Below are 18380 nucleotides of genomic sequence, written 5' to 3' on the forward strand. Positions count from 1 at the left end.
CTGTGGCGGAAACAAAGCTTCCATAGCCTACCTCCTGGCCTCTTCCTCCCATCCATCCTCCCTGACGTGTACCGTTACGGCCGGCCCAGCTATCAGTAAGCGCCGGCGGAGCCGCGGTAGCCTCCCTGAGAAAACGTTTTGAAAAGACGGGCTATGGACCCAACCATTTCTATAGGAGGGGAGGGGAGAACTCCCTCACATGGTACAACCCATGCTGAGTTGCGCGCTGTGGTGGCAGAATGCGGAACGTGTGTATCCTAATGTAACTAATGTGACATTGAAATGTAAAAAAAAAATAAAAAAAAAATCCTCGACCGGCCCAAAAGTGAAGCGGCCCACCGGGAATACTCCCGATTCTCCCGATTACCCACTCCGGGCCTGGTATTATAAGTCTAACTTTTGTGGTACTCTTAAACCTTGCTCGCAATACAACAACCTTGTCATATGCTGCCTCTTTGGCTAGGCTGAATGATCAATCAAATCTCATAATGATTATTCTTTTATCAAAAAGAATGCTCACCCTTTGATGTCGTTTTCTCCAGGAAGGATCTCCCTGATCCAGGTAGAAGAACATGACTCGTACTCAATAATCCAAGCTCCAGTCAGATGATTATAATAAATGTTTAACAAAATTTATTAAAAAGAATCAAATGAAAGGAATACTTGTTACAGATTATAAATGAGTTACACTGATACGCAGAAGAAGCCGAGAGACGGAGACACCAGAGCCGCTGCACCTGCACCTGCACACACACACACACACACACACACACACACACACACACACACACACACACACACATTAGAAAACTTCATAGATGAATCGACTTTGTATTATAATAAATTAACTTTACATGATGAACTGAATCAACACTGTACTGAACTGATTCATACTGAACTCAATCATACTGAACTGAATCAAACTGAACTGAACTGAATCAACACAGAACTGAATCAACACTGAACTGAAATGAATCAAACTGAACTGAACTGAATCAACACAGAACTGAATCAACACTGACTCAGGTCAGTATTCACATTTTCAGATTCAGATTCAGATTCAGTTCACGGAGTTGAGCCCGACTGGACCTGGTTCCCCGAACTGATGCTCCTCCCATGGCCCATTGCTCTCAGGGAGGACCTACTCTCCCAGGGACGGGCCACCGTACGGCACCCGCGTCCAGACCTCTGGAACTCCATGTCTGGTCCCTGGACGGGGAGGTTCTAGGTGATCTACCACAAGCAGTCGTAGACACCATCACTTCTGCGAGGAACGCTTACGCCCTGAAGTGGAACCTGTTCGTTGAGTGGTGATGTTCTACCAAACTCGGTACATTTAATGGCACCAACCAAAGTACATCTTTACTACTGAGTACCGATTCACATTAAATACCGTTGGGTACCGGCACCGGATTTCATTAAAATGTGAACGGTACCAACCCTACCGAGAAGACCCCCGAGATGTTGGATCTGTGCTGTCCATTCTGCAAGAGGTGCTGGAGCGAGGGCTGTCTGCCTCCACCCTCACACTGTGTGTCTCTGCCTCCACCCTCACACTGTGTGCCTCTGCCTCCACCCTCACACTGTGTGCCTCTGCCTCCACCCTCACACTGTGTGCCTCTGCATCCACCCACACACTGTGTCTCTGCCTCCACCCTCACACTGTGTGCCTCTGCCTCCTGCCTCCAACCTCACGCTGTGTGTCTCTGCCTCCACCCTCACACTGTGTGCCTCTGCCTCCACCCTCACACTGTGTGCCTCTGCCTCCTGCCTCCAACCTCACGCTGTGTGTCTCTGCCTCCACCCTCACACTGTGTGCCTCTGCCTCCACCCTCACACTGTGTGCCTCTGCCTCCACCCTCACACTGTGTGCCTCTGCATCCACCCACACACTGTGTCTCTGCCTCCACCCTCACACTGTGTGCCTCTGCCTCCTGCCTCCAACCTCACACTGTGTGCCTCTGCATCCACCCACACACTGTGTCTCTGCCTCCACCCTCACACTGTGTGCCTCTGCCTCCTGCCTCCAACCTCACGCTGTGTGTCTCTGCCTCCACCCTCACACTGTGTGTCTCTGCCTCCACCCTCACACTGTGTGCCTCTGCCTCCACCCTCACACTGTGTGCCTCTGCCTCCACCCTCACACTGTGTCTCTGCCTCCACCCTCACGCTGTGTGTCTCTGCCTCCACCCTCACACTGTGTGCCTCTGCCTCCACCCTCACACTGTGTGCCTCTGCCTCCACCCTCACACTGTGTGCCTCTGCCTCCACCCTCACACTGTGTCTCTGCCTCCTGCCTCCACCCTCACGCTGTGTGTCTCTGCCTCCACCCTCACACTGTGTCTCTGCCTCCTGCCTCCAACCTCACGCTGTGTGTCTCTGCCTCCACCCTCACACTGTGTGCCTCTGCCTCCACCCTCACACTGTGTGCCTCTGCATCCACCCACACACTGTGTCTCTGCCTCCACCCTCACACTGTGTGCCTCTGCCTCCTGCCTCCAACCTCACGCTGTGTGTCTCTGCCTCCACCCTCACACTGTGTGCCTCTGCCTCCACCCTCACACTGTGTCTCTGCCTCCACCCTCACACTGTGTGTCTCTGCCTCCTGCCTCCAACCTCATGCTGTGTGTCTCTGCCTCCACCCTCACACTGTGTGCCTCTGCCTCCACCCTCACACTGTGTGCCTCTGCCTCCACCCTCACACTGTGTCTCTGCCTCCTGCCTCCACCCTCACGCTGTGTGTCTCTGCCTCCACCCTCACACTGTGTCTCTGCCTCCACCCTCACGCTGTGTGTCTCTGCCTCCACCCTCACACTGTGTGCCTCTGCCTCCACCCTCACACTGTGTGCCTCTGCCTGCACCCTCACACTGTGTGTCTCTGCCTCCACCCTCACGCTGTGTGTCTCTGCCTCCACCCTCACACTGTGTGCCTCTGCCTCCACCCTCACACTGTGTGCCTCTGCCTCCACCCTCACACTGTGTCTCTGCCTCCACCCTCACGCTGTGTGTCTCTGCCTCCACCCTCACACTGTGTGCCTCTGCCTCCACCCTCACACTGTGTGTCTCTGCCTCCACCCTCACACTGTGTGCCTCTGCCTCCACCCTCACACTGTGTGCCTCTGCCTCCACCCTCACACTGTGTGCCTCCTGCCTCCACCCTCACGCTGTGTGTCTCTGCCTGCACCCTCACGCTGTGTGTCTCTGCCTCCAACCTCACGCTGTGTGTCTCTGCCTCCACCCTCACACTATGTGCCTCTGCCTCCACCCTCACACTGTGTGCCTCTGCCTCCACCCTCACACTGTGTGTCTCTGCCTCCACCCTCACACTGTGTGCCTCTGCCTCCTGCCTCCAACCTCACGCTGTGTGTCTCTGCCTCCACCCTCACACTGTGTGTCTCTGCCTCCACCCTCACACTGTGTGTCTCTGCCTCCACCCTCACACTGTGTGCCTCTGCCTCCACCCTCACACTGTGTGCCTCTGCCTCCACCCTCACACTGTGTGCCTCTGCCTCCACCCTCACACTGTGTGTCTCTGCCTCCAACCTCACGCTGTGTGCCTCTGCCTCCACCCTCACACTGTGTGCCTCTGCCTCCACCCTCACACTGTGTGTCTCTACCTCCTGCCTCCACCCTCACGCTGTGTGCCTCTGCCTCCACCCTCACACTGTGTCTCTGCCTCCACCCTCACACTGTGTGTCTCTGCCTCAAACCTCACACTGTGTGTCTCTGCCTCCACCCTCACGCTGTGTCTTTGCCTCCACCCTCACACTGTGTGTCTCTGCCTCCAACGTCACACTGTGTGTCTCTGCCTCCAACGTCACACTGTGTGTCTCTGCCTCCAACGTCACACTGTGTGTCTCTGCCTCCAACGTCACACTGTGTCTCTGCCTCCACCCTCACGCTGTGTGTCTTTGCCTCCACCCTCACACTGTGTGTCTCTGCCTCCAACGTCACACTGTGTGTCTCTGCCTCCAACGTCACACTGTGTGTCTCTGCCTCCAACGTCACACTGTGTCTCTGCCTCCACCCTCACACTGTGTCTCTGCCTCCAACCTCACACTGTGTCTCTGCCTCCTGCCTCCAACCTCACACTGTGTGTCTCTGCCTCCAACCTCACGCTGTGTGCCTCTGCCTCCACCCTCACACTGTGTGTCTCTACCTCCACCCTCACACTGTGTGCCTCTGCCTCCACCCTCACACTGTGTGCCTCTGCCTCCACCCTCACACTGTGTGCCTCTGCCTCCACCCTCACGCTGTGTGTCTCTGCCTCCACCCTCACACTGTGTCTCTGCCTCCACCCTCACACTGTGTGTCTCTGCCTCCACCCTCACACTGTGTGTCTCTGCCTCCACCCTCACACTGTGTGTCTCTGCCTCCACCCTCACACTGTGTGTCTCTGCCTCCACCCTCACACTGTGTGTCTCTGCCTCCACCCTCACACTGTGTGTCTCTGCCTCCACCCTCACACTGTGTGCCTCTGCCTCCACCCTCACACTGTGTGCCTCTGCCTCCACCCTCACACTGTGTGCCTCTGCCTCCACCCTCACACTGTGTGTCTCTGCCTCCAACCTCACGCTGTGTGCCTCTGCCTCCACCCTCACACTGTGTGCCTCTGCCTCCACCCTCACACTGTGTGTCTCTACCTCCTGCCTCCACCCTCACGCTGTGTGCCTCTGCCTCCACCCTCACACTGTGTCTCTGCCTCCACCCTCACACTGTGTGTCTCTGCCTCAAACCTCACACTGTGTGTCTCTGCCTCCACCCTCACGCTGTGTGTCTTTGCCTCCACCCTCACACTGTGTGTCTCTGCCTCCAACGTCACACTGTGTGTCTCTGCCTCCAACGTCACACTGTGTGTCTCTGCCTCCAACGTCACACTGTGTGTCTCTGCCTCCAACGTCACACTGTGTCTCTGCCTCCACCCTCACGCTGTGTGTCTTTGCCTCCACCCTCACACTGTGTGTCTCTGCCTCCAACGTCACACTGTGTGTCTCTGCCTCCAACGTCACACTGTGTGTCTCTGCCTCCAACGTCACACTGTGTCTCTGCCTCCACCCTCACACTGTGTGTCTCTGCCTCCAACCTCACACTGTGTCTCTGCCTCCTGCCTCCAACCTCACACTGTGTGTCTCTGCCTCCAACCTCACGCTGTGTGCCTCTGCCTCCACCCTCACACTGTGTGTCTCTACCTCCACCCTCACACTGTGTGCCTCTGCCTCCACCCTCACACTGTGTGCCTCTGCCTCCACCCTCACGCTGTGTGCCTCTGCCTCCACCCTCACGCTGTGTGCCTCTGCCTCCACCCTCACACTGTGTCTCTGCCTCCACCCTCACACTGTGTGTCTCTGCCTCCACCCTCACACTGTGTGTCTCTGCCTCCACCCTCACACTGTGTGTCTCTGCCTCCACCCTCACACTGTGTGTCTCTGCCTCCACCCTCACACTGTGTGTCTCTGCCTCCACCCTCACACTGTGTGTCTCTGCCTCCACCCTCACACTGTGTGCCTCTGCCTCCACCCTCACACTGTGTGCCTCTGCCTCCACCCTCACGCTGTGTGTCTCTGCCTCCACCCTCACCCTCACACTGTGTGCCTCTGCCTCCACCCTCACACTGTGCCTCCACCCTCACGTTGTGTATCTCTGCCTCCACCCTCACGCTGTGTGTCTCTGCCTCCACCCTCACGCTGTGTGTCTCTGCCTCCACCCTCACGTTGTGTGCCTCTGCCTCCACCCTCACGCTGTGTGCCTCTGCCTCCACCCTCACGCTGTGTGCCTCTGCCTCCACCCTCACGCTGTGTGCCTCTGCCTCCACCCTCAGGACCTGATCGCCAGGAGGAGACTGAACCGCCCATACGCTCCTGGGACGGGTCTCTGGTGCTGACGGCACAGACCTCCCTTTGAGCCACTGCAGGCGGCCGAGTTAGCAGTCCTGGTGCTTGCATTCACTTCCTAATTATACCCAAATTAGATGCAAATCTTGCACGCCAACTCGTTCAACACTCGAAGATGATAGGGAATCTTTCCTGGCGCTATCCCAGTTACGGCGACACGTAACATCTCCGTTCCCTCCTTCCGGGAACGAGGGTTACATAAATGAGAAGTTACACTGTAACAAGGACACCTTAAAATAAAGTGTAACCGTTTTGTTATTTCTTTCAGTTAACGTTTACTTTATTTCAAGTAACGAAAGTGTCTTTGGTTGTTTGATTGAATTCAGTGTGAGACTCTGGATAAAAGCATCTGCCAAATGCATAGAAATACAATAACAAACTGCTCATGAATGCAAGTCACTTTTGTATAAATGAACGCTTCAGGAAGTTCTGCTGTCTGAGAGGACGCTGTACCTGGGATGCGCATGTGTGCGATGGCCCCGTCTCCGCCCTCGCTGTGAGCGCGCACCTCCACCAGGTAATCCTCCTTCATCCGCGGCAGATCGATGGACTGCTTCTCTGTGGTGTACAGCGTTCCGCTGGGCTGCCCCTCCTTCCGGTACAGGACCTGAGGGAGAACAGGGACAGGTCAAGAGCTGGACGTGTGAGTCGAAGCAGCAGCTTCTATCAGGAACACAGTCTTCAAGCTCCTCTGGCCCCTCCAGTGTTGCTGTAAGTCAACACTCATGTTCCTGGTCAGCTTCAGTCAGAATAACAGCGAGCATGACTTCAGTTACATGACGACTCGGCCGGTAATTTTAGTTTTGAAAGGCCAGTAAACATGGATATATGACGTTATATCTCAATGGCTTCTTAAAAAGCCTAAAACAATAACTATGATTATTCTGAACGACAGCAGGTCGAAATGTATCTGTAACGGTCACCAGCTGGAGTGCCCTTGAGAGCCACCAGAGGGCACTCCACATAAGACTATTATCACTCACAAACTACATTTCCCATAACTCACTGCCCGGACTCATAATCACTTATCACTGATCACATTCACCTGTACCTCATTCACTGATTGCATTCACCTGTGTCTCATCATCCTGTTAGTCTCAGTCTATTTATACCATGTTCATTCATTCACTCACCACAAAGTCTTGTTTAAGTGTTACACTGCATTACTGAGCATTCTCCTGGTTTTCTTGTCTCTTGGTTATGGTTATCTTGCCCTGTTTCCTGGATTACTCTCTTGCCTCTGGTCCCTGGATTACTCTCTTGCCTCTGGTCCCTGCCTGTTATGTTTGTTTGTTTGTTTCTGTGTTTTGACTGCCTGCCTGTGTATGACCCTTGCCTGTACATTGGATTACGCCTCTGGATTGCCCCATACAATAAAGCTGCGTTTGGATCCTCTACCTTCGTGTCTCGGAGCAGTTTCGTAACAGTCTCACTAGAAACCTGAATGAAATGCAGAGGGGTTCAGCAGTGGAAGATTAAAGTTTGATTTCTGACAGATATACACTCAGAAAGCTGAAGTTTAGATTGATTATATATTGTAAAATTCACATGAGAGAACAACATATTTTATTCAAAACTGATGATGTAATTGTGAAAGGGAAGACGTTCTTTGATATTAATAATATTATACCCAAAGTGATGTGCGCTAAAACTGATGTGTGTGTATTGATTGATATACAGTATTGATTTCTGGTGACATCATTGGAATATTGATTTGCATGTTTATCTGAAGGCAGAGTTTCTGACCTTATATCCGGCCACGTTGGACTCGTTGGCCAGTGCCTGCACCTTCTCCCAGCCGATGTTGATGGTCGAGGAGCAGTAGTGCTTCTTCGTGGTGAAGATCTTCGGAGGCTGACTGGGAGCTGAGGAACACCATCAGAGACCCGTCTCAAGCTCATACTTGGGCACATTATATTCTGATATTGTATATATATATATATATATATATATTTTTTGATTGACTGCACTTCTGACTCCTGATCTTCATTCATCATATCTGGTCCTTTGGTCTTTAACTGTAAATCTACAATCACCACAATACCCTACAATCTGTGGTCAGACTCACGGGCTTTCTTGGTGTGGATCTTGTGCCTCTGGCTGGCGGGTCCGTACCCGCCGCCGTTATACGCCCGCACCTCGATCAGGTAATGCGAGTCAGCTGTCATGTTGTCCAGGCGCGTGTGGTTCTCTCGACTCTGCACCGGAACCCACCGCACCGCCGCCTCGTTCTCCAGCGCCTCCCTCCAGTACCGGACCTGAGAGAGAACACAGGAGTTAACGCTGAGTTTAAAGGTGACACAGTATGCCCCTTTTCACCAGATGTGATATAAATCTCAACTTCCTGCTCTGCTACTGTTCGGACGCTCTTGCTTACTGCTCCGCGCTTTGCTCTATCGCTTTTACATTTTATCTCCTATTTTTATATTTTATTTCCTTTTATCACCTAATTTTAACTTCAGCAAATCAGCACAGTGCTCATACGACAAAGTTTGGATTACTACAAAAATTGAGAATTCTTATACCCGACCAGCTTACATTCCGGGAAAGGAAAACACAACTGCCTCAAGGATAAGAGAAAGTGCCTCTTCTGGAATCTACTTGCTGCACTAACTGCCACAGACTTTTACAAAGGATTGCAGTTCTTGAAACAAAGTTACTTACGGGACCACCAAACCAGACGGAGCACACAACAGAGCTTCGTCATGGACACCCTCAGCATACCGGTGAGTCCCATGAAACTAGTGCTCCTCGACAGGCAGAGAAACAAGCCGATCGACTTACTAATCGATGGCACAAACAGGGAGCGAGACCCAAAGGCACTCGAGACATCAGATTGTCACGAGCATCACATATTGCCGCAGTAGCATCCTCTACCCCAGATACAGCTCTCTTCTCTAAAACTTTGGACAAAACTGGAAGAAGACTGATAGGTCTATAATTACAAGACATTTGGTCATCTCCTGATTTAAAAATCAGTATTACTAGAGCATTTTTCCACCCATCTCGGAATTGCCTGGATTTAATGGAAATATTAACAAGATTGGTGAGAGGCTGGACCAGAATGCTACTATATTTTTTAAGAAAAGCTGTATCTAAATGAAAGATATCCTTTGAGAAGGTGGTGTTTAGGTCCTGTATAGCTTTCAGAACAGCTGTCTGACCGACCTCCCTGAGCTGGAATGAGTTATCTTGATCTTCAAACAGGTCTACTGTTGTTAGGCCTGTATCATTCCAGCATGGAAAGCTTGATGCAAGGTTGTTAACAGATTGTATGAAGAAGTTGTTGAATTCATTAGCAACTTGTGCACTGTCAGTGATGACGTATTCACCCATTTTAAGTTCATATTTGTTTTGGGTGGCGTAAACCTTTGGATTTAGTAGGCTGTTCAATGGCTTCCAAATTAATTTGCCATTCCCTTTAGCCTCTGATAGAGCTTGAATATAATTATTTGATTTGGACATTGAGTTCTTTAACAACTTGGTTACGCAAACCTTTAAATAATTTCAAATCATTGTCCCTTCGGGTCTTGATAAAAGTTTTCAAGGCAAAGTCTCTCCTTTTCATCAGTTTTCGAATATTATCGTTCATCCATGGTAGCTGAAATTTTCTCTGGGATTTTTTCTCTTTTTAATATATTTATCAACAATACTCTCAATAATGGACATAAGCTTATTACAGCAGTCGTTTACTTGATCATATTGTTGGAGCTCATCCCAGTTAACACCCTTTAACTCATTCTCACATTCAGTCAGCTTTTTACGAGGGATTTCAAGTTTAAATGAATTCTGATTTGGATTTAAAAACCTAGTCATTCTTTTCTTTGTCAGTTTTCTTGCAATTAAAATCATATTATGGTCAGATAGACCAGTGACTAAATTATATGTTTTTATGATTCTGTCAGGTTTGTTCGCGAAAATCAAATCTATTAGTGTTTGAGTATTCCTGGTGATACGTGTAGGGGCCTCAATCATTTGAATAAAGTCATGTTTGGATGCAAGATTTTTCAGTTTTTTCCTAGTGTTTGTCAAGCCAGTTTATATTAAAATCTCCGAAGACAAGCACCTCGTTCTTGTGCTTAAAGTTCTTAAACAGTGCATCCAAGTTTTCGCAGAGCGTTGCAGTGCACGCCGAGGGCGGATTATATACCACTAAAATATAAAATTGCATACTTTGCGACAATATTACATTAATACATAGACATTCAGTAGACATATCAACAGTTGGATACATTTTAGGGCTGAACGATTAATCGCACTTTCCATGTAATCGCACTTAAATCGAGATGGCTTATCGCAATTTTAAAATCGCAAAGGCTGCGATTATTTCTTATGCGCAGTTTGTCATTGATGTACGGCTCTGTAAATGCTGCTCACTCTGAAAGCACTGAGTTTGAGTCACCTATAATGTGCAGTACCTGGTATCCCTGGACGTTCCGCACCGGCAGCCAGGACACCACGGCTTGAGTGGCCGACAGCGCTCTGGCCTCAAAGATGATGGGAGCGTCTGCCGGAACTGAGACACACACACACACACACATCAGTCAGAACTTCTACACCTGCGTTACCTGTGCGAGTCTGACACTGCGCAGTACATACATTTCCCTCCACATTCACTGGAGCTGAAGACACAGAATCACTGCTTTAGATCTGAGTGCTCTAATGAAGATCAGTAGCTACGTTTACATGGACACTTTTTTCTGAGGATGCGAGTCTGAGGCGAGGGCTGTCCTGCTCCACTTCACAGAAGCTGAGTGCTAAAAGAATTTCAGAATGACGGGACACTCATTTATGACATGTCCTCTCAATCGGAGTACAAAAGGAATGAACCACCCCTTACAATCCGAATGAAATTTGAATCAGATCTGGCCAGTTCATCCTGATTGACCTGGTTACTCAGATACTTTATTTCGATTGTGCTACTGGTCCGATTACAGTCGTATTATTGGGGTCCATGTAAACGCAGCTGGTGATTGATGTGGAACATGCAGTAGATGTGTCTGACGTTCTGACCGGTGGTAGCGTCTCTCCAGTCCTGCTCGCTCACGTCTCTGTACTGGATGCTGTATGTGGAGATGGGGCTCAGGTTATCGGTGCCGTGACTCCAGGTCACCCTCGCACTGCTGGCCGTCACCTCATCCACACGCACTCCACCGGGAGGACCTGGGGGACCTGAGGAGGAGAGGGCCCGTGACACACACGTCTCCTGAGGAGATCTCAACAATCTCTCAAACATCTCAAGAAGAACTGGGGCGAACACCGCCCCCCCGATCGCTTATAAAAGTCATAGCACACCATTCCCGAATAATCCGCACGATTTGACACCTCATTCGTGACTCTGTGACAAAAGCTGCGGGAGGAGTTACGCCTCTGTTATACTCCAGTTTGAACGCGTACACGACAGCTGCGCACAGTTCGGACGCGGACTACTTGTATTTATACTTTCTGCTGAGGTCCGCTTGGTGAACACGTTCAACGCATGCGCAGTAGATCGGCGTCCATGTATATTTCCATCTCTTTCGCGGCTTTTAACCTAATGAACGCGCGCCATTTTGACCGTGCAGTCACAAAAAATGGGAGGCACGCGGATGTCCGCAAGGAGCCTCCGCGCACACCCTCCGATGCCGATTTTTACGTCACGCGGACCCTAGCGGACGGCAGTGCGTATGCGGTGCGTATTTTTTTCCGTACCCATGTTAACAGGTCAGAGCTTTCACACTGCACGCGGTTGCAGTCCGGCGATCCGTTCCAGTTGCGGTGCGTATACAGCAGTGCGGCGATCGTTTCCACAGAGTCTATTTCTGCTGTGCTGCAAACGCTGAATTAAAGTGACAGCGCATGTTTCGTGGTCAAAATGAACACAGATTGACCTAAAAATGTAGTAATTTCACCATAAATGCGATTAATTAAATAAAATGTAGTAATCTCACCATAAATGTATTTCATTAAATACTATTTTCACTTTAAGACCGGGGTAAAGCAAGGAAAACTACAATTTACCTCAACAAGGCGACATAATGAACGACACTCGTCTCATTCGTGGAGGTGGAAAAACAAGTTCTTTGTGACATGCAAGATTTATTGTATTAATTTAAATGCAAAGAAAAAGGCATGAGAGTTGGCTGTTTTTATATAAGTAGCCTACATGGTTAAATATTTGACCACTTGCTTTAGGAACTTAATATTTAATTATATAGAAGTAATGAATAATACGTTATTTAAATTGTATTTAAACGTGAATACGTCTATTAAAGAGTGTAGGCTATATGTGTACAAAGAGAATCGCAATGCTGAGACATTAAGACCAGGGTAAATCAAGGGAAAATGCATATTTCAATCGTGGGGGTGGAAAAACAAGTTCTTTGTGACATGCAAGATTTATTGTATTAGAAGATTTAAGATTTAAATTATGCAAAAGAAAGAGTATGAGTCTGCTGTTTTTGTCATTTTTAAGTTTTAATTTAAAATGTAGGCTATGCGATTTTAATATAAGTACATGGTTAAATATTTTACCTCTTGCTTGATTATATAATTATATAGAAGTAATGCATTGAATAATACATTGTTTAAATTGTATTTAAACGTGAATACGTTTATTAAAGAGTGTATATGTGTACAAAGAGAATCGCAATGCTGACAAAAAACGTTTTTAAAATAAGTGAGTGTGGTACAGCCGCGGATCAGTTCTGCAAACGCAGCATGTGTGAAAGCACTATTGCGCGTGCTGGTCTTGCACCGCATACGCACTGCACACGGAGGATGTGTGAAACAGGCGTTACACTAGCTTTACGCGCCAAACTTTCGGCGGAATAATAATAATAAATAAGTATGAGCAATAACAATAGTGTTGCTTCGCCTTTGGCAAGCACCACTAATAATAATAATAATAAGTTTAAGTACAATATCAGTAAGTTTGTTCCCTTTAAAGGCGGTCACTTCGACATTACGTCATACTGACGTATATGCGATGCAACTGACGCTGTGTTTATGTCAAGGGGCAACATTCTCATCTGAAAAATAAAGCCTACCCGGAAGTGCGAAAAACTGCAATACATCGAAAATCCGCTAGAGGGAGGTCCCAAAAGGGAGCAAATGTCCATAGCCCCCATGTTAAAATGTCCGTTTTCACAGCATAAATTCATGTTTTTACAGGTCGGTCCCATGGACTTTTATTGTATTTTTCGATAGGTTCCGAGTAGCTGACAACTGTGAGGGGGGTGAATTTTTTTCTAACTCATTAGTTTAGATAGTATTTAGATATAAAATGTATGACAAATAAGGGCGTGGTTAACTTTGATTGACAGCTTGATTGACAGCTTAGGCTGCGCCAAGGAGAATGACAACATAAGAAGCGCCATTTTTTAACACAGTTGAAATATAATACTACTGTTTCTGTATCATGAAATGTAGTTTTAAGAGTTTTTCAGGCGAGAATGTAGTTGTTTAAAGCTCAAATCTGTGGTTTATTTAAAGATTTATGAAAATTGTATCCAGTTGTGAGATCCAGGCGATCACCGGGTGCTCTGCGCTCATGTACCCCGCCTGGAACAGCCTTTCCTCGGCCAGTCGTTCGCTGCTGACCCTGGCGTCTCTGTAGTGGTTAAACATGAGATATAATTCATCTTGTCTATATCTAACGGGCGATTTTTGGTCTCGTGAATCTATAATTTGTTCCCTGGGCAATCGTTTTGGCTGAGGGGAAGTTTCATAACTTTATAAGCTATTTAACTTTACCGTTGTATGGTTAGACTCGCGCTGACTTTGTATGTTTGATTGAATTGTTTGCTTTATTTGTATAGCTTCTTATACCTTTTACTTATACTTTTATAATAGCTAATATTGATAAAACTGAAATTTAACAAAAAGAGACTGGGTTGAGTTTTGTCATTTTAAATTAACACAACGAAGATGATCTATATGTTGTTTACTGCAAAATCTGTTGTTTAGTACAAATGCACATATTGCCTGGACCATATTAAAATGTTTAATATTTTTATATTATATTTAAACCGAAAAGAGGCAGGTTTGTGTTTTATATTTAGTTTTTTTTATAAATAGGCAAACGTTATGTGCAGTGAATATAATCAATACGCTGAACCACATTTGTGTGGCTATAATATTAAGATTTCTTTAAATGAAAACGAAAAGAGTTAGTATGGTGATTTATAACATATTTCGTTGCCTAAAATACACACAGAGATAACCGGAGTAGCAGAGCGAGCGGAGTGACGTGCGCTGCGTTAGAAGGTGGGCGGGGTTAGGGTTTTCCAAGATGGCGCCGCCCATACCCCCCATAAACGGCTTCAAAACCGTTCTTCAGAAAGTCTATGGGTGACGTCACAGACGCTTTGTCCATATTTTTTACAGTCTATGGTTTATGTACACTCTTCACACTGTTATGTGTATGATTTTTGCCGTTGTATATTGCCCTGTATCCTTCAGTGCAAATGGCTATTCTGATTACTACGCAGTACGTATTCACAGTTGTTGCATGATGCAACTGATGACGCTGTGTTTATGTACACACTACACACTGATTATGGCAAGCCATTTTAACATTTAAAAGCTAGACTGGATATGTGTTGCAGATATCTGTAATTCAGTTTTGCCTAGTCAAAAAGAACATTTCAGATATCCGCAACTACATTCTTCCTATCCATAATTGTAATTTCAGATATCCACAAAGACATTCTTCCTAGGACAAACAACGTCACTTTTGCCATTCATTTGTATGGGGTTTATCATTACAGATATCTACAATTCAGTTGCAGATATCCACTATGTGAATTACGGATATCTGCAATTGAATTGTAGATATCTGTAATTCTAGTTTGAGATATCTTCAATTTGATTCTGACTAGTCATAACTATGGCAAGCCATTTTAACATTTAAAAGCTAGACTGGATATGTGTTGCAGATATCTTTAATTCAGTTTTGCCTAGTCAAAAAGAACATTTCAGATATCCGCAACTACATTCTTCCTATCCATAATTGTCATTTCAGATATCCACAAAGACATTCTTCCTAGGACAAATGACATCACTTTTGCCATTCATTTGAATGGGGTTTATCATTACAGGTATCTACAATTCAGTTGCAGATATCCACTATGTGAATTACGGATATCTGTAACTGAATTGTAGATATCTGTAATTCTAGTTTGAGATATCTTCAATTAGATTCTGACTAGTCATAACTCCAGTTCAAGATATCTTTAATTCACCTCAATTCAAGATATCTACATGTTCCTTTTCAGATATCTTAAATTAAGTTTTGACTAGGCGAAATTACATTGTAGATATCTGTAACTGGAGTTATGACTAGTCAAAATGGCGTTGTAGATATCTCAAACTGGAGTTAGGGATAGTCATAATTTAATTGTAGATATCTATTATTAAGTTATAGATATCTTGAAATTCATTTTGATTAGAGATATCTGAAATTTGAGATATCTGTAACTTTCATTCTGCCTAGTCAAAATGTAATTACAGATATCTTGAATTAGAGTTTTGACTAGGCCAAATGACGTTGCAGATATCTGTATGCATCACACTTTAGGCGGGAGCAGAGCGTGTTGTTCATCATCAAATCACATAGCACCTGTTAACTTTAATTAGCACTGATTAGCACCATGTCGGAGCAACCAGAGTTTTTAATCGTCTTTTTAATGCTGTTAGATACTGTTTCAAACTAAAAAATAAGAACTAATCTGAACTAAGAACTTTTTTCTCATATAAGGAAGTTAATGTTATTGTACTTCCATGGCAAGAATAACATGCAAGTCAGCATCTTTATTAAAGTGAATTAGTGTGAATCTCTTTCACGCATAAATCTTACAGCAACAATAACCTTTGAAGCATGATCATAAACATAGCATTGCAACATTTTTTTTTGTATGTAAAAAACATTTTCTGGTGTTTTTTTCGATTACAGCCAACGCCATGACTGCTTCTTTCTTCTTCCATTCCTAGAAATAAGGAAATGAACCCACTTCTTCTTTGATTATGGCGGGGAGGGGAAATGGATTTCTAAAATAGAGCAACGTCATGCACAATAATTTGCACTAGTCATAATGACGTTTGAGATATCTTTAACTTTCATTCTGCCTAGTCAAAACTGAATTACAGATATCTGCAATAGCGTGCCGCACGAGTGCTATTTTTAGACCGCAAGGCCGCGTGACGTCAGCAACGTAAACCGGAAGGGGGTCAACATAGAAGCGCGCTCGCTCAAGATCAGTTGGCAAAGTAAATAAAAGAAGACATGTTAAAGCTTTATTTAAGTTGTAAAATGTTCTACTAATTCTGCACATTTAATCCAAAATCTATCAATATTTAGAGGGGTCATCTCAATATTACTTTGATGCTTAAAGGCAATCATATTTCCAACAAGTGACCCCATTCAATTTCATTCTGAAATATACACTTGAACTTTGAAAATTTAATTTATTTTCTATAAACATTTACTTGGATTTATTATTTCATTTTTGTTTACATATAGGGGTAATTTATAACCTATATCCACAGAGAGAATGAAGGTTAATTGCAAAGAGAACAGTTGTGCACTATTGCCTTCATTGTATGTACAGTGAAAGCAATAAAGAAAGATAATAGAAAATATTCTAAGTTTTGAGGTAATGAGTAGATTAACATAGAATTGATATCTTGGGAATTTTTGATCAAAATGTATTTTACATAAAACTAATGAAATGCATACACATGAAATGATCTTTTAAACATTTTAATTCAAAAGTTAATAGTTTAAAATCATCATGAATAACAATGAAATACCCATTAAGTGTTGTTGGTTGTGACCAAGTAGCATTAGCGATCGCTAAACAAAAAATAAATACATTAATAATAATAATATAAATTACCCCCAACAACTGTCAGACGTAAGACAACCAGAGGACATAGTATGACAGACAGGACATAGGGTGGTAGAAAAGATAGCTTGTTGAAACTGCAAAATGTCACTGTCAGTGGCGTAAGGCGATGTTTTTTGGGGGAGAAATTCTGTCGATAACAATCTACCTCTGGACCAGGTCGGCTCTTTTTCCCGTCTTTTTCAGCCCTCTACACTCAAGCCATCTCTTCAATTGAATATTTGTATGTTCTTCTACTTCTATACCAGTGGATTTGGCACCGGGGACATCATTCTCGGACAGAGTTAGCAGGTTTAGCTCAGTAGACATCTCGTCCGTAAACTGTTTACATGCGTCTAGCATGAGTGACACGCGCGAGTTTGACCCCCCTAGCAACCGTCGCTAGCTTAATGAATATTAATGAGAAAAGGTGACGTATATCGTGCGGTACGCTATTGTCATTTAACATGTGTGACGAGTTGAATGTCATTTTCAATGACGTCATTGCAGATATCTGTAATTCAGTTTTGCCTAGACAAAACTGAATTTCAGATATCTCTATCTGTCGTTTCGACTAGTCACAATTACGTTACAGATATCTTGAATGACAATTCCAACTATCCAAAATGTAATTACGACTAGTCAGAAAGACATTGTTGATATCTACAGTGTTAATTCCGGATAGTCAAAATTAGCTTTTAAATGTTAAAACGGCTTGCCATACACTGATATGTGTTATGAATTTTGCCGTTGTATATTGCCCTGTATCCTTCAGAGCAAATGGCTATTCTGATTACTACGTATTCACAGTTGTTGCGCCTCTCAGGGAACCGAGGTTACGAAAGTAACCGGAGACGTTTTCTCAAGCCAACTTAATAATAAGTTTAAATAGGATTTCAGTAAGTTGGCTTTCTCAAGCCAACTTAATAAAGCCGAAACACTCTCTCACACACACACACTCACTCACCTCGAGCGGACCTGAAGGCGCATGAGAGGCACAACAGCACCGAGAACAGGACCGTCATCGCGGATAAATGCATGTTTAGCGCATGGATGATGGACGGGCTGGGTTTTATTGTTTACAGCATCAGTCTCGGGTTTGGGGCTTTGCGTGCTGACGTCAGACGCACATACTTTTTTGCTTTTTTTTTTTTTTTGCTTACAATTTTACAAAGATATTTTGGCCCCTTCAAGTGTGAATCCTTCAGTTTCTACTTTCGGGATGTTGTTTCGGCCTGTAATGTCAAGCTGTAATTTAAAGTACTGTCAAATATGACATTATTTCTCCTTCTTACAGGTAAAAACACTCATGATGCATATATATATCCAAATATACACAGACAGATCTGCATTAAACTGTATTTACATGACTGGACACAACAGGTTATGTACACACACATAGGCTACAGACAGAATGCACTAAACATGTTGTATGGACGATGTGATGAGATTTAATACATCATGTGACTCTCATCTTTACTGTGATTGGTAGATGTCAGTGTATTACAATGATACAAAACAGATATTAGTACATCAATAGATTATTAAATTAATATTATACCAAGTAATGAAATAATTTTTTTACTGTGAATTTAAGTCTGTAAACCTGAACTGTTGTCACTGT

General features: G+C 45.2%; 1 protein-coding gene across 1 annotated transcript; it reads right to left on the reverse strand.

The window, feature by feature from the left end:
• Positions 1-607: 607 nt before the first annotated feature.
• Positions 608-17857, reverse strand: LOC308684673 (contactin-1a-like). Its single transcript, XM_081355920.1, has 7 exons — positions 17724-17857; positions 10905-11063; positions 10310-10407; positions 7960-8149; positions 7638-7756; positions 6345-6498; positions 608-743 (listed from the first exon to the last, which is right to left on the reverse strand). The coding sequence occupies exons 1-7, from the start codon at positions 17794-17796 to the stop codon at positions 685-687; spliced, it is 852 nt and encodes a 283-aa protein (XP_081212046.1). The 5' UTR covers positions 17797-17857; the 3' UTR covers positions 608-684.
• Positions 17858-18380: the final 523 nt, after the last annotated feature.

The sequence above is a fragment of the Scardinius erythrophthalmus genome, assembly GCF_964197995.2.
Source record: "Scardinius erythrophthalmus genome assembly, chromosome: 24".
Taxonomy (NCBI): Eukaryota; Metazoa; Chordata; class Actinopteri; order Cypriniformes; family Leuciscidae; genus Scardinius; species Scardinius erythrophthalmus.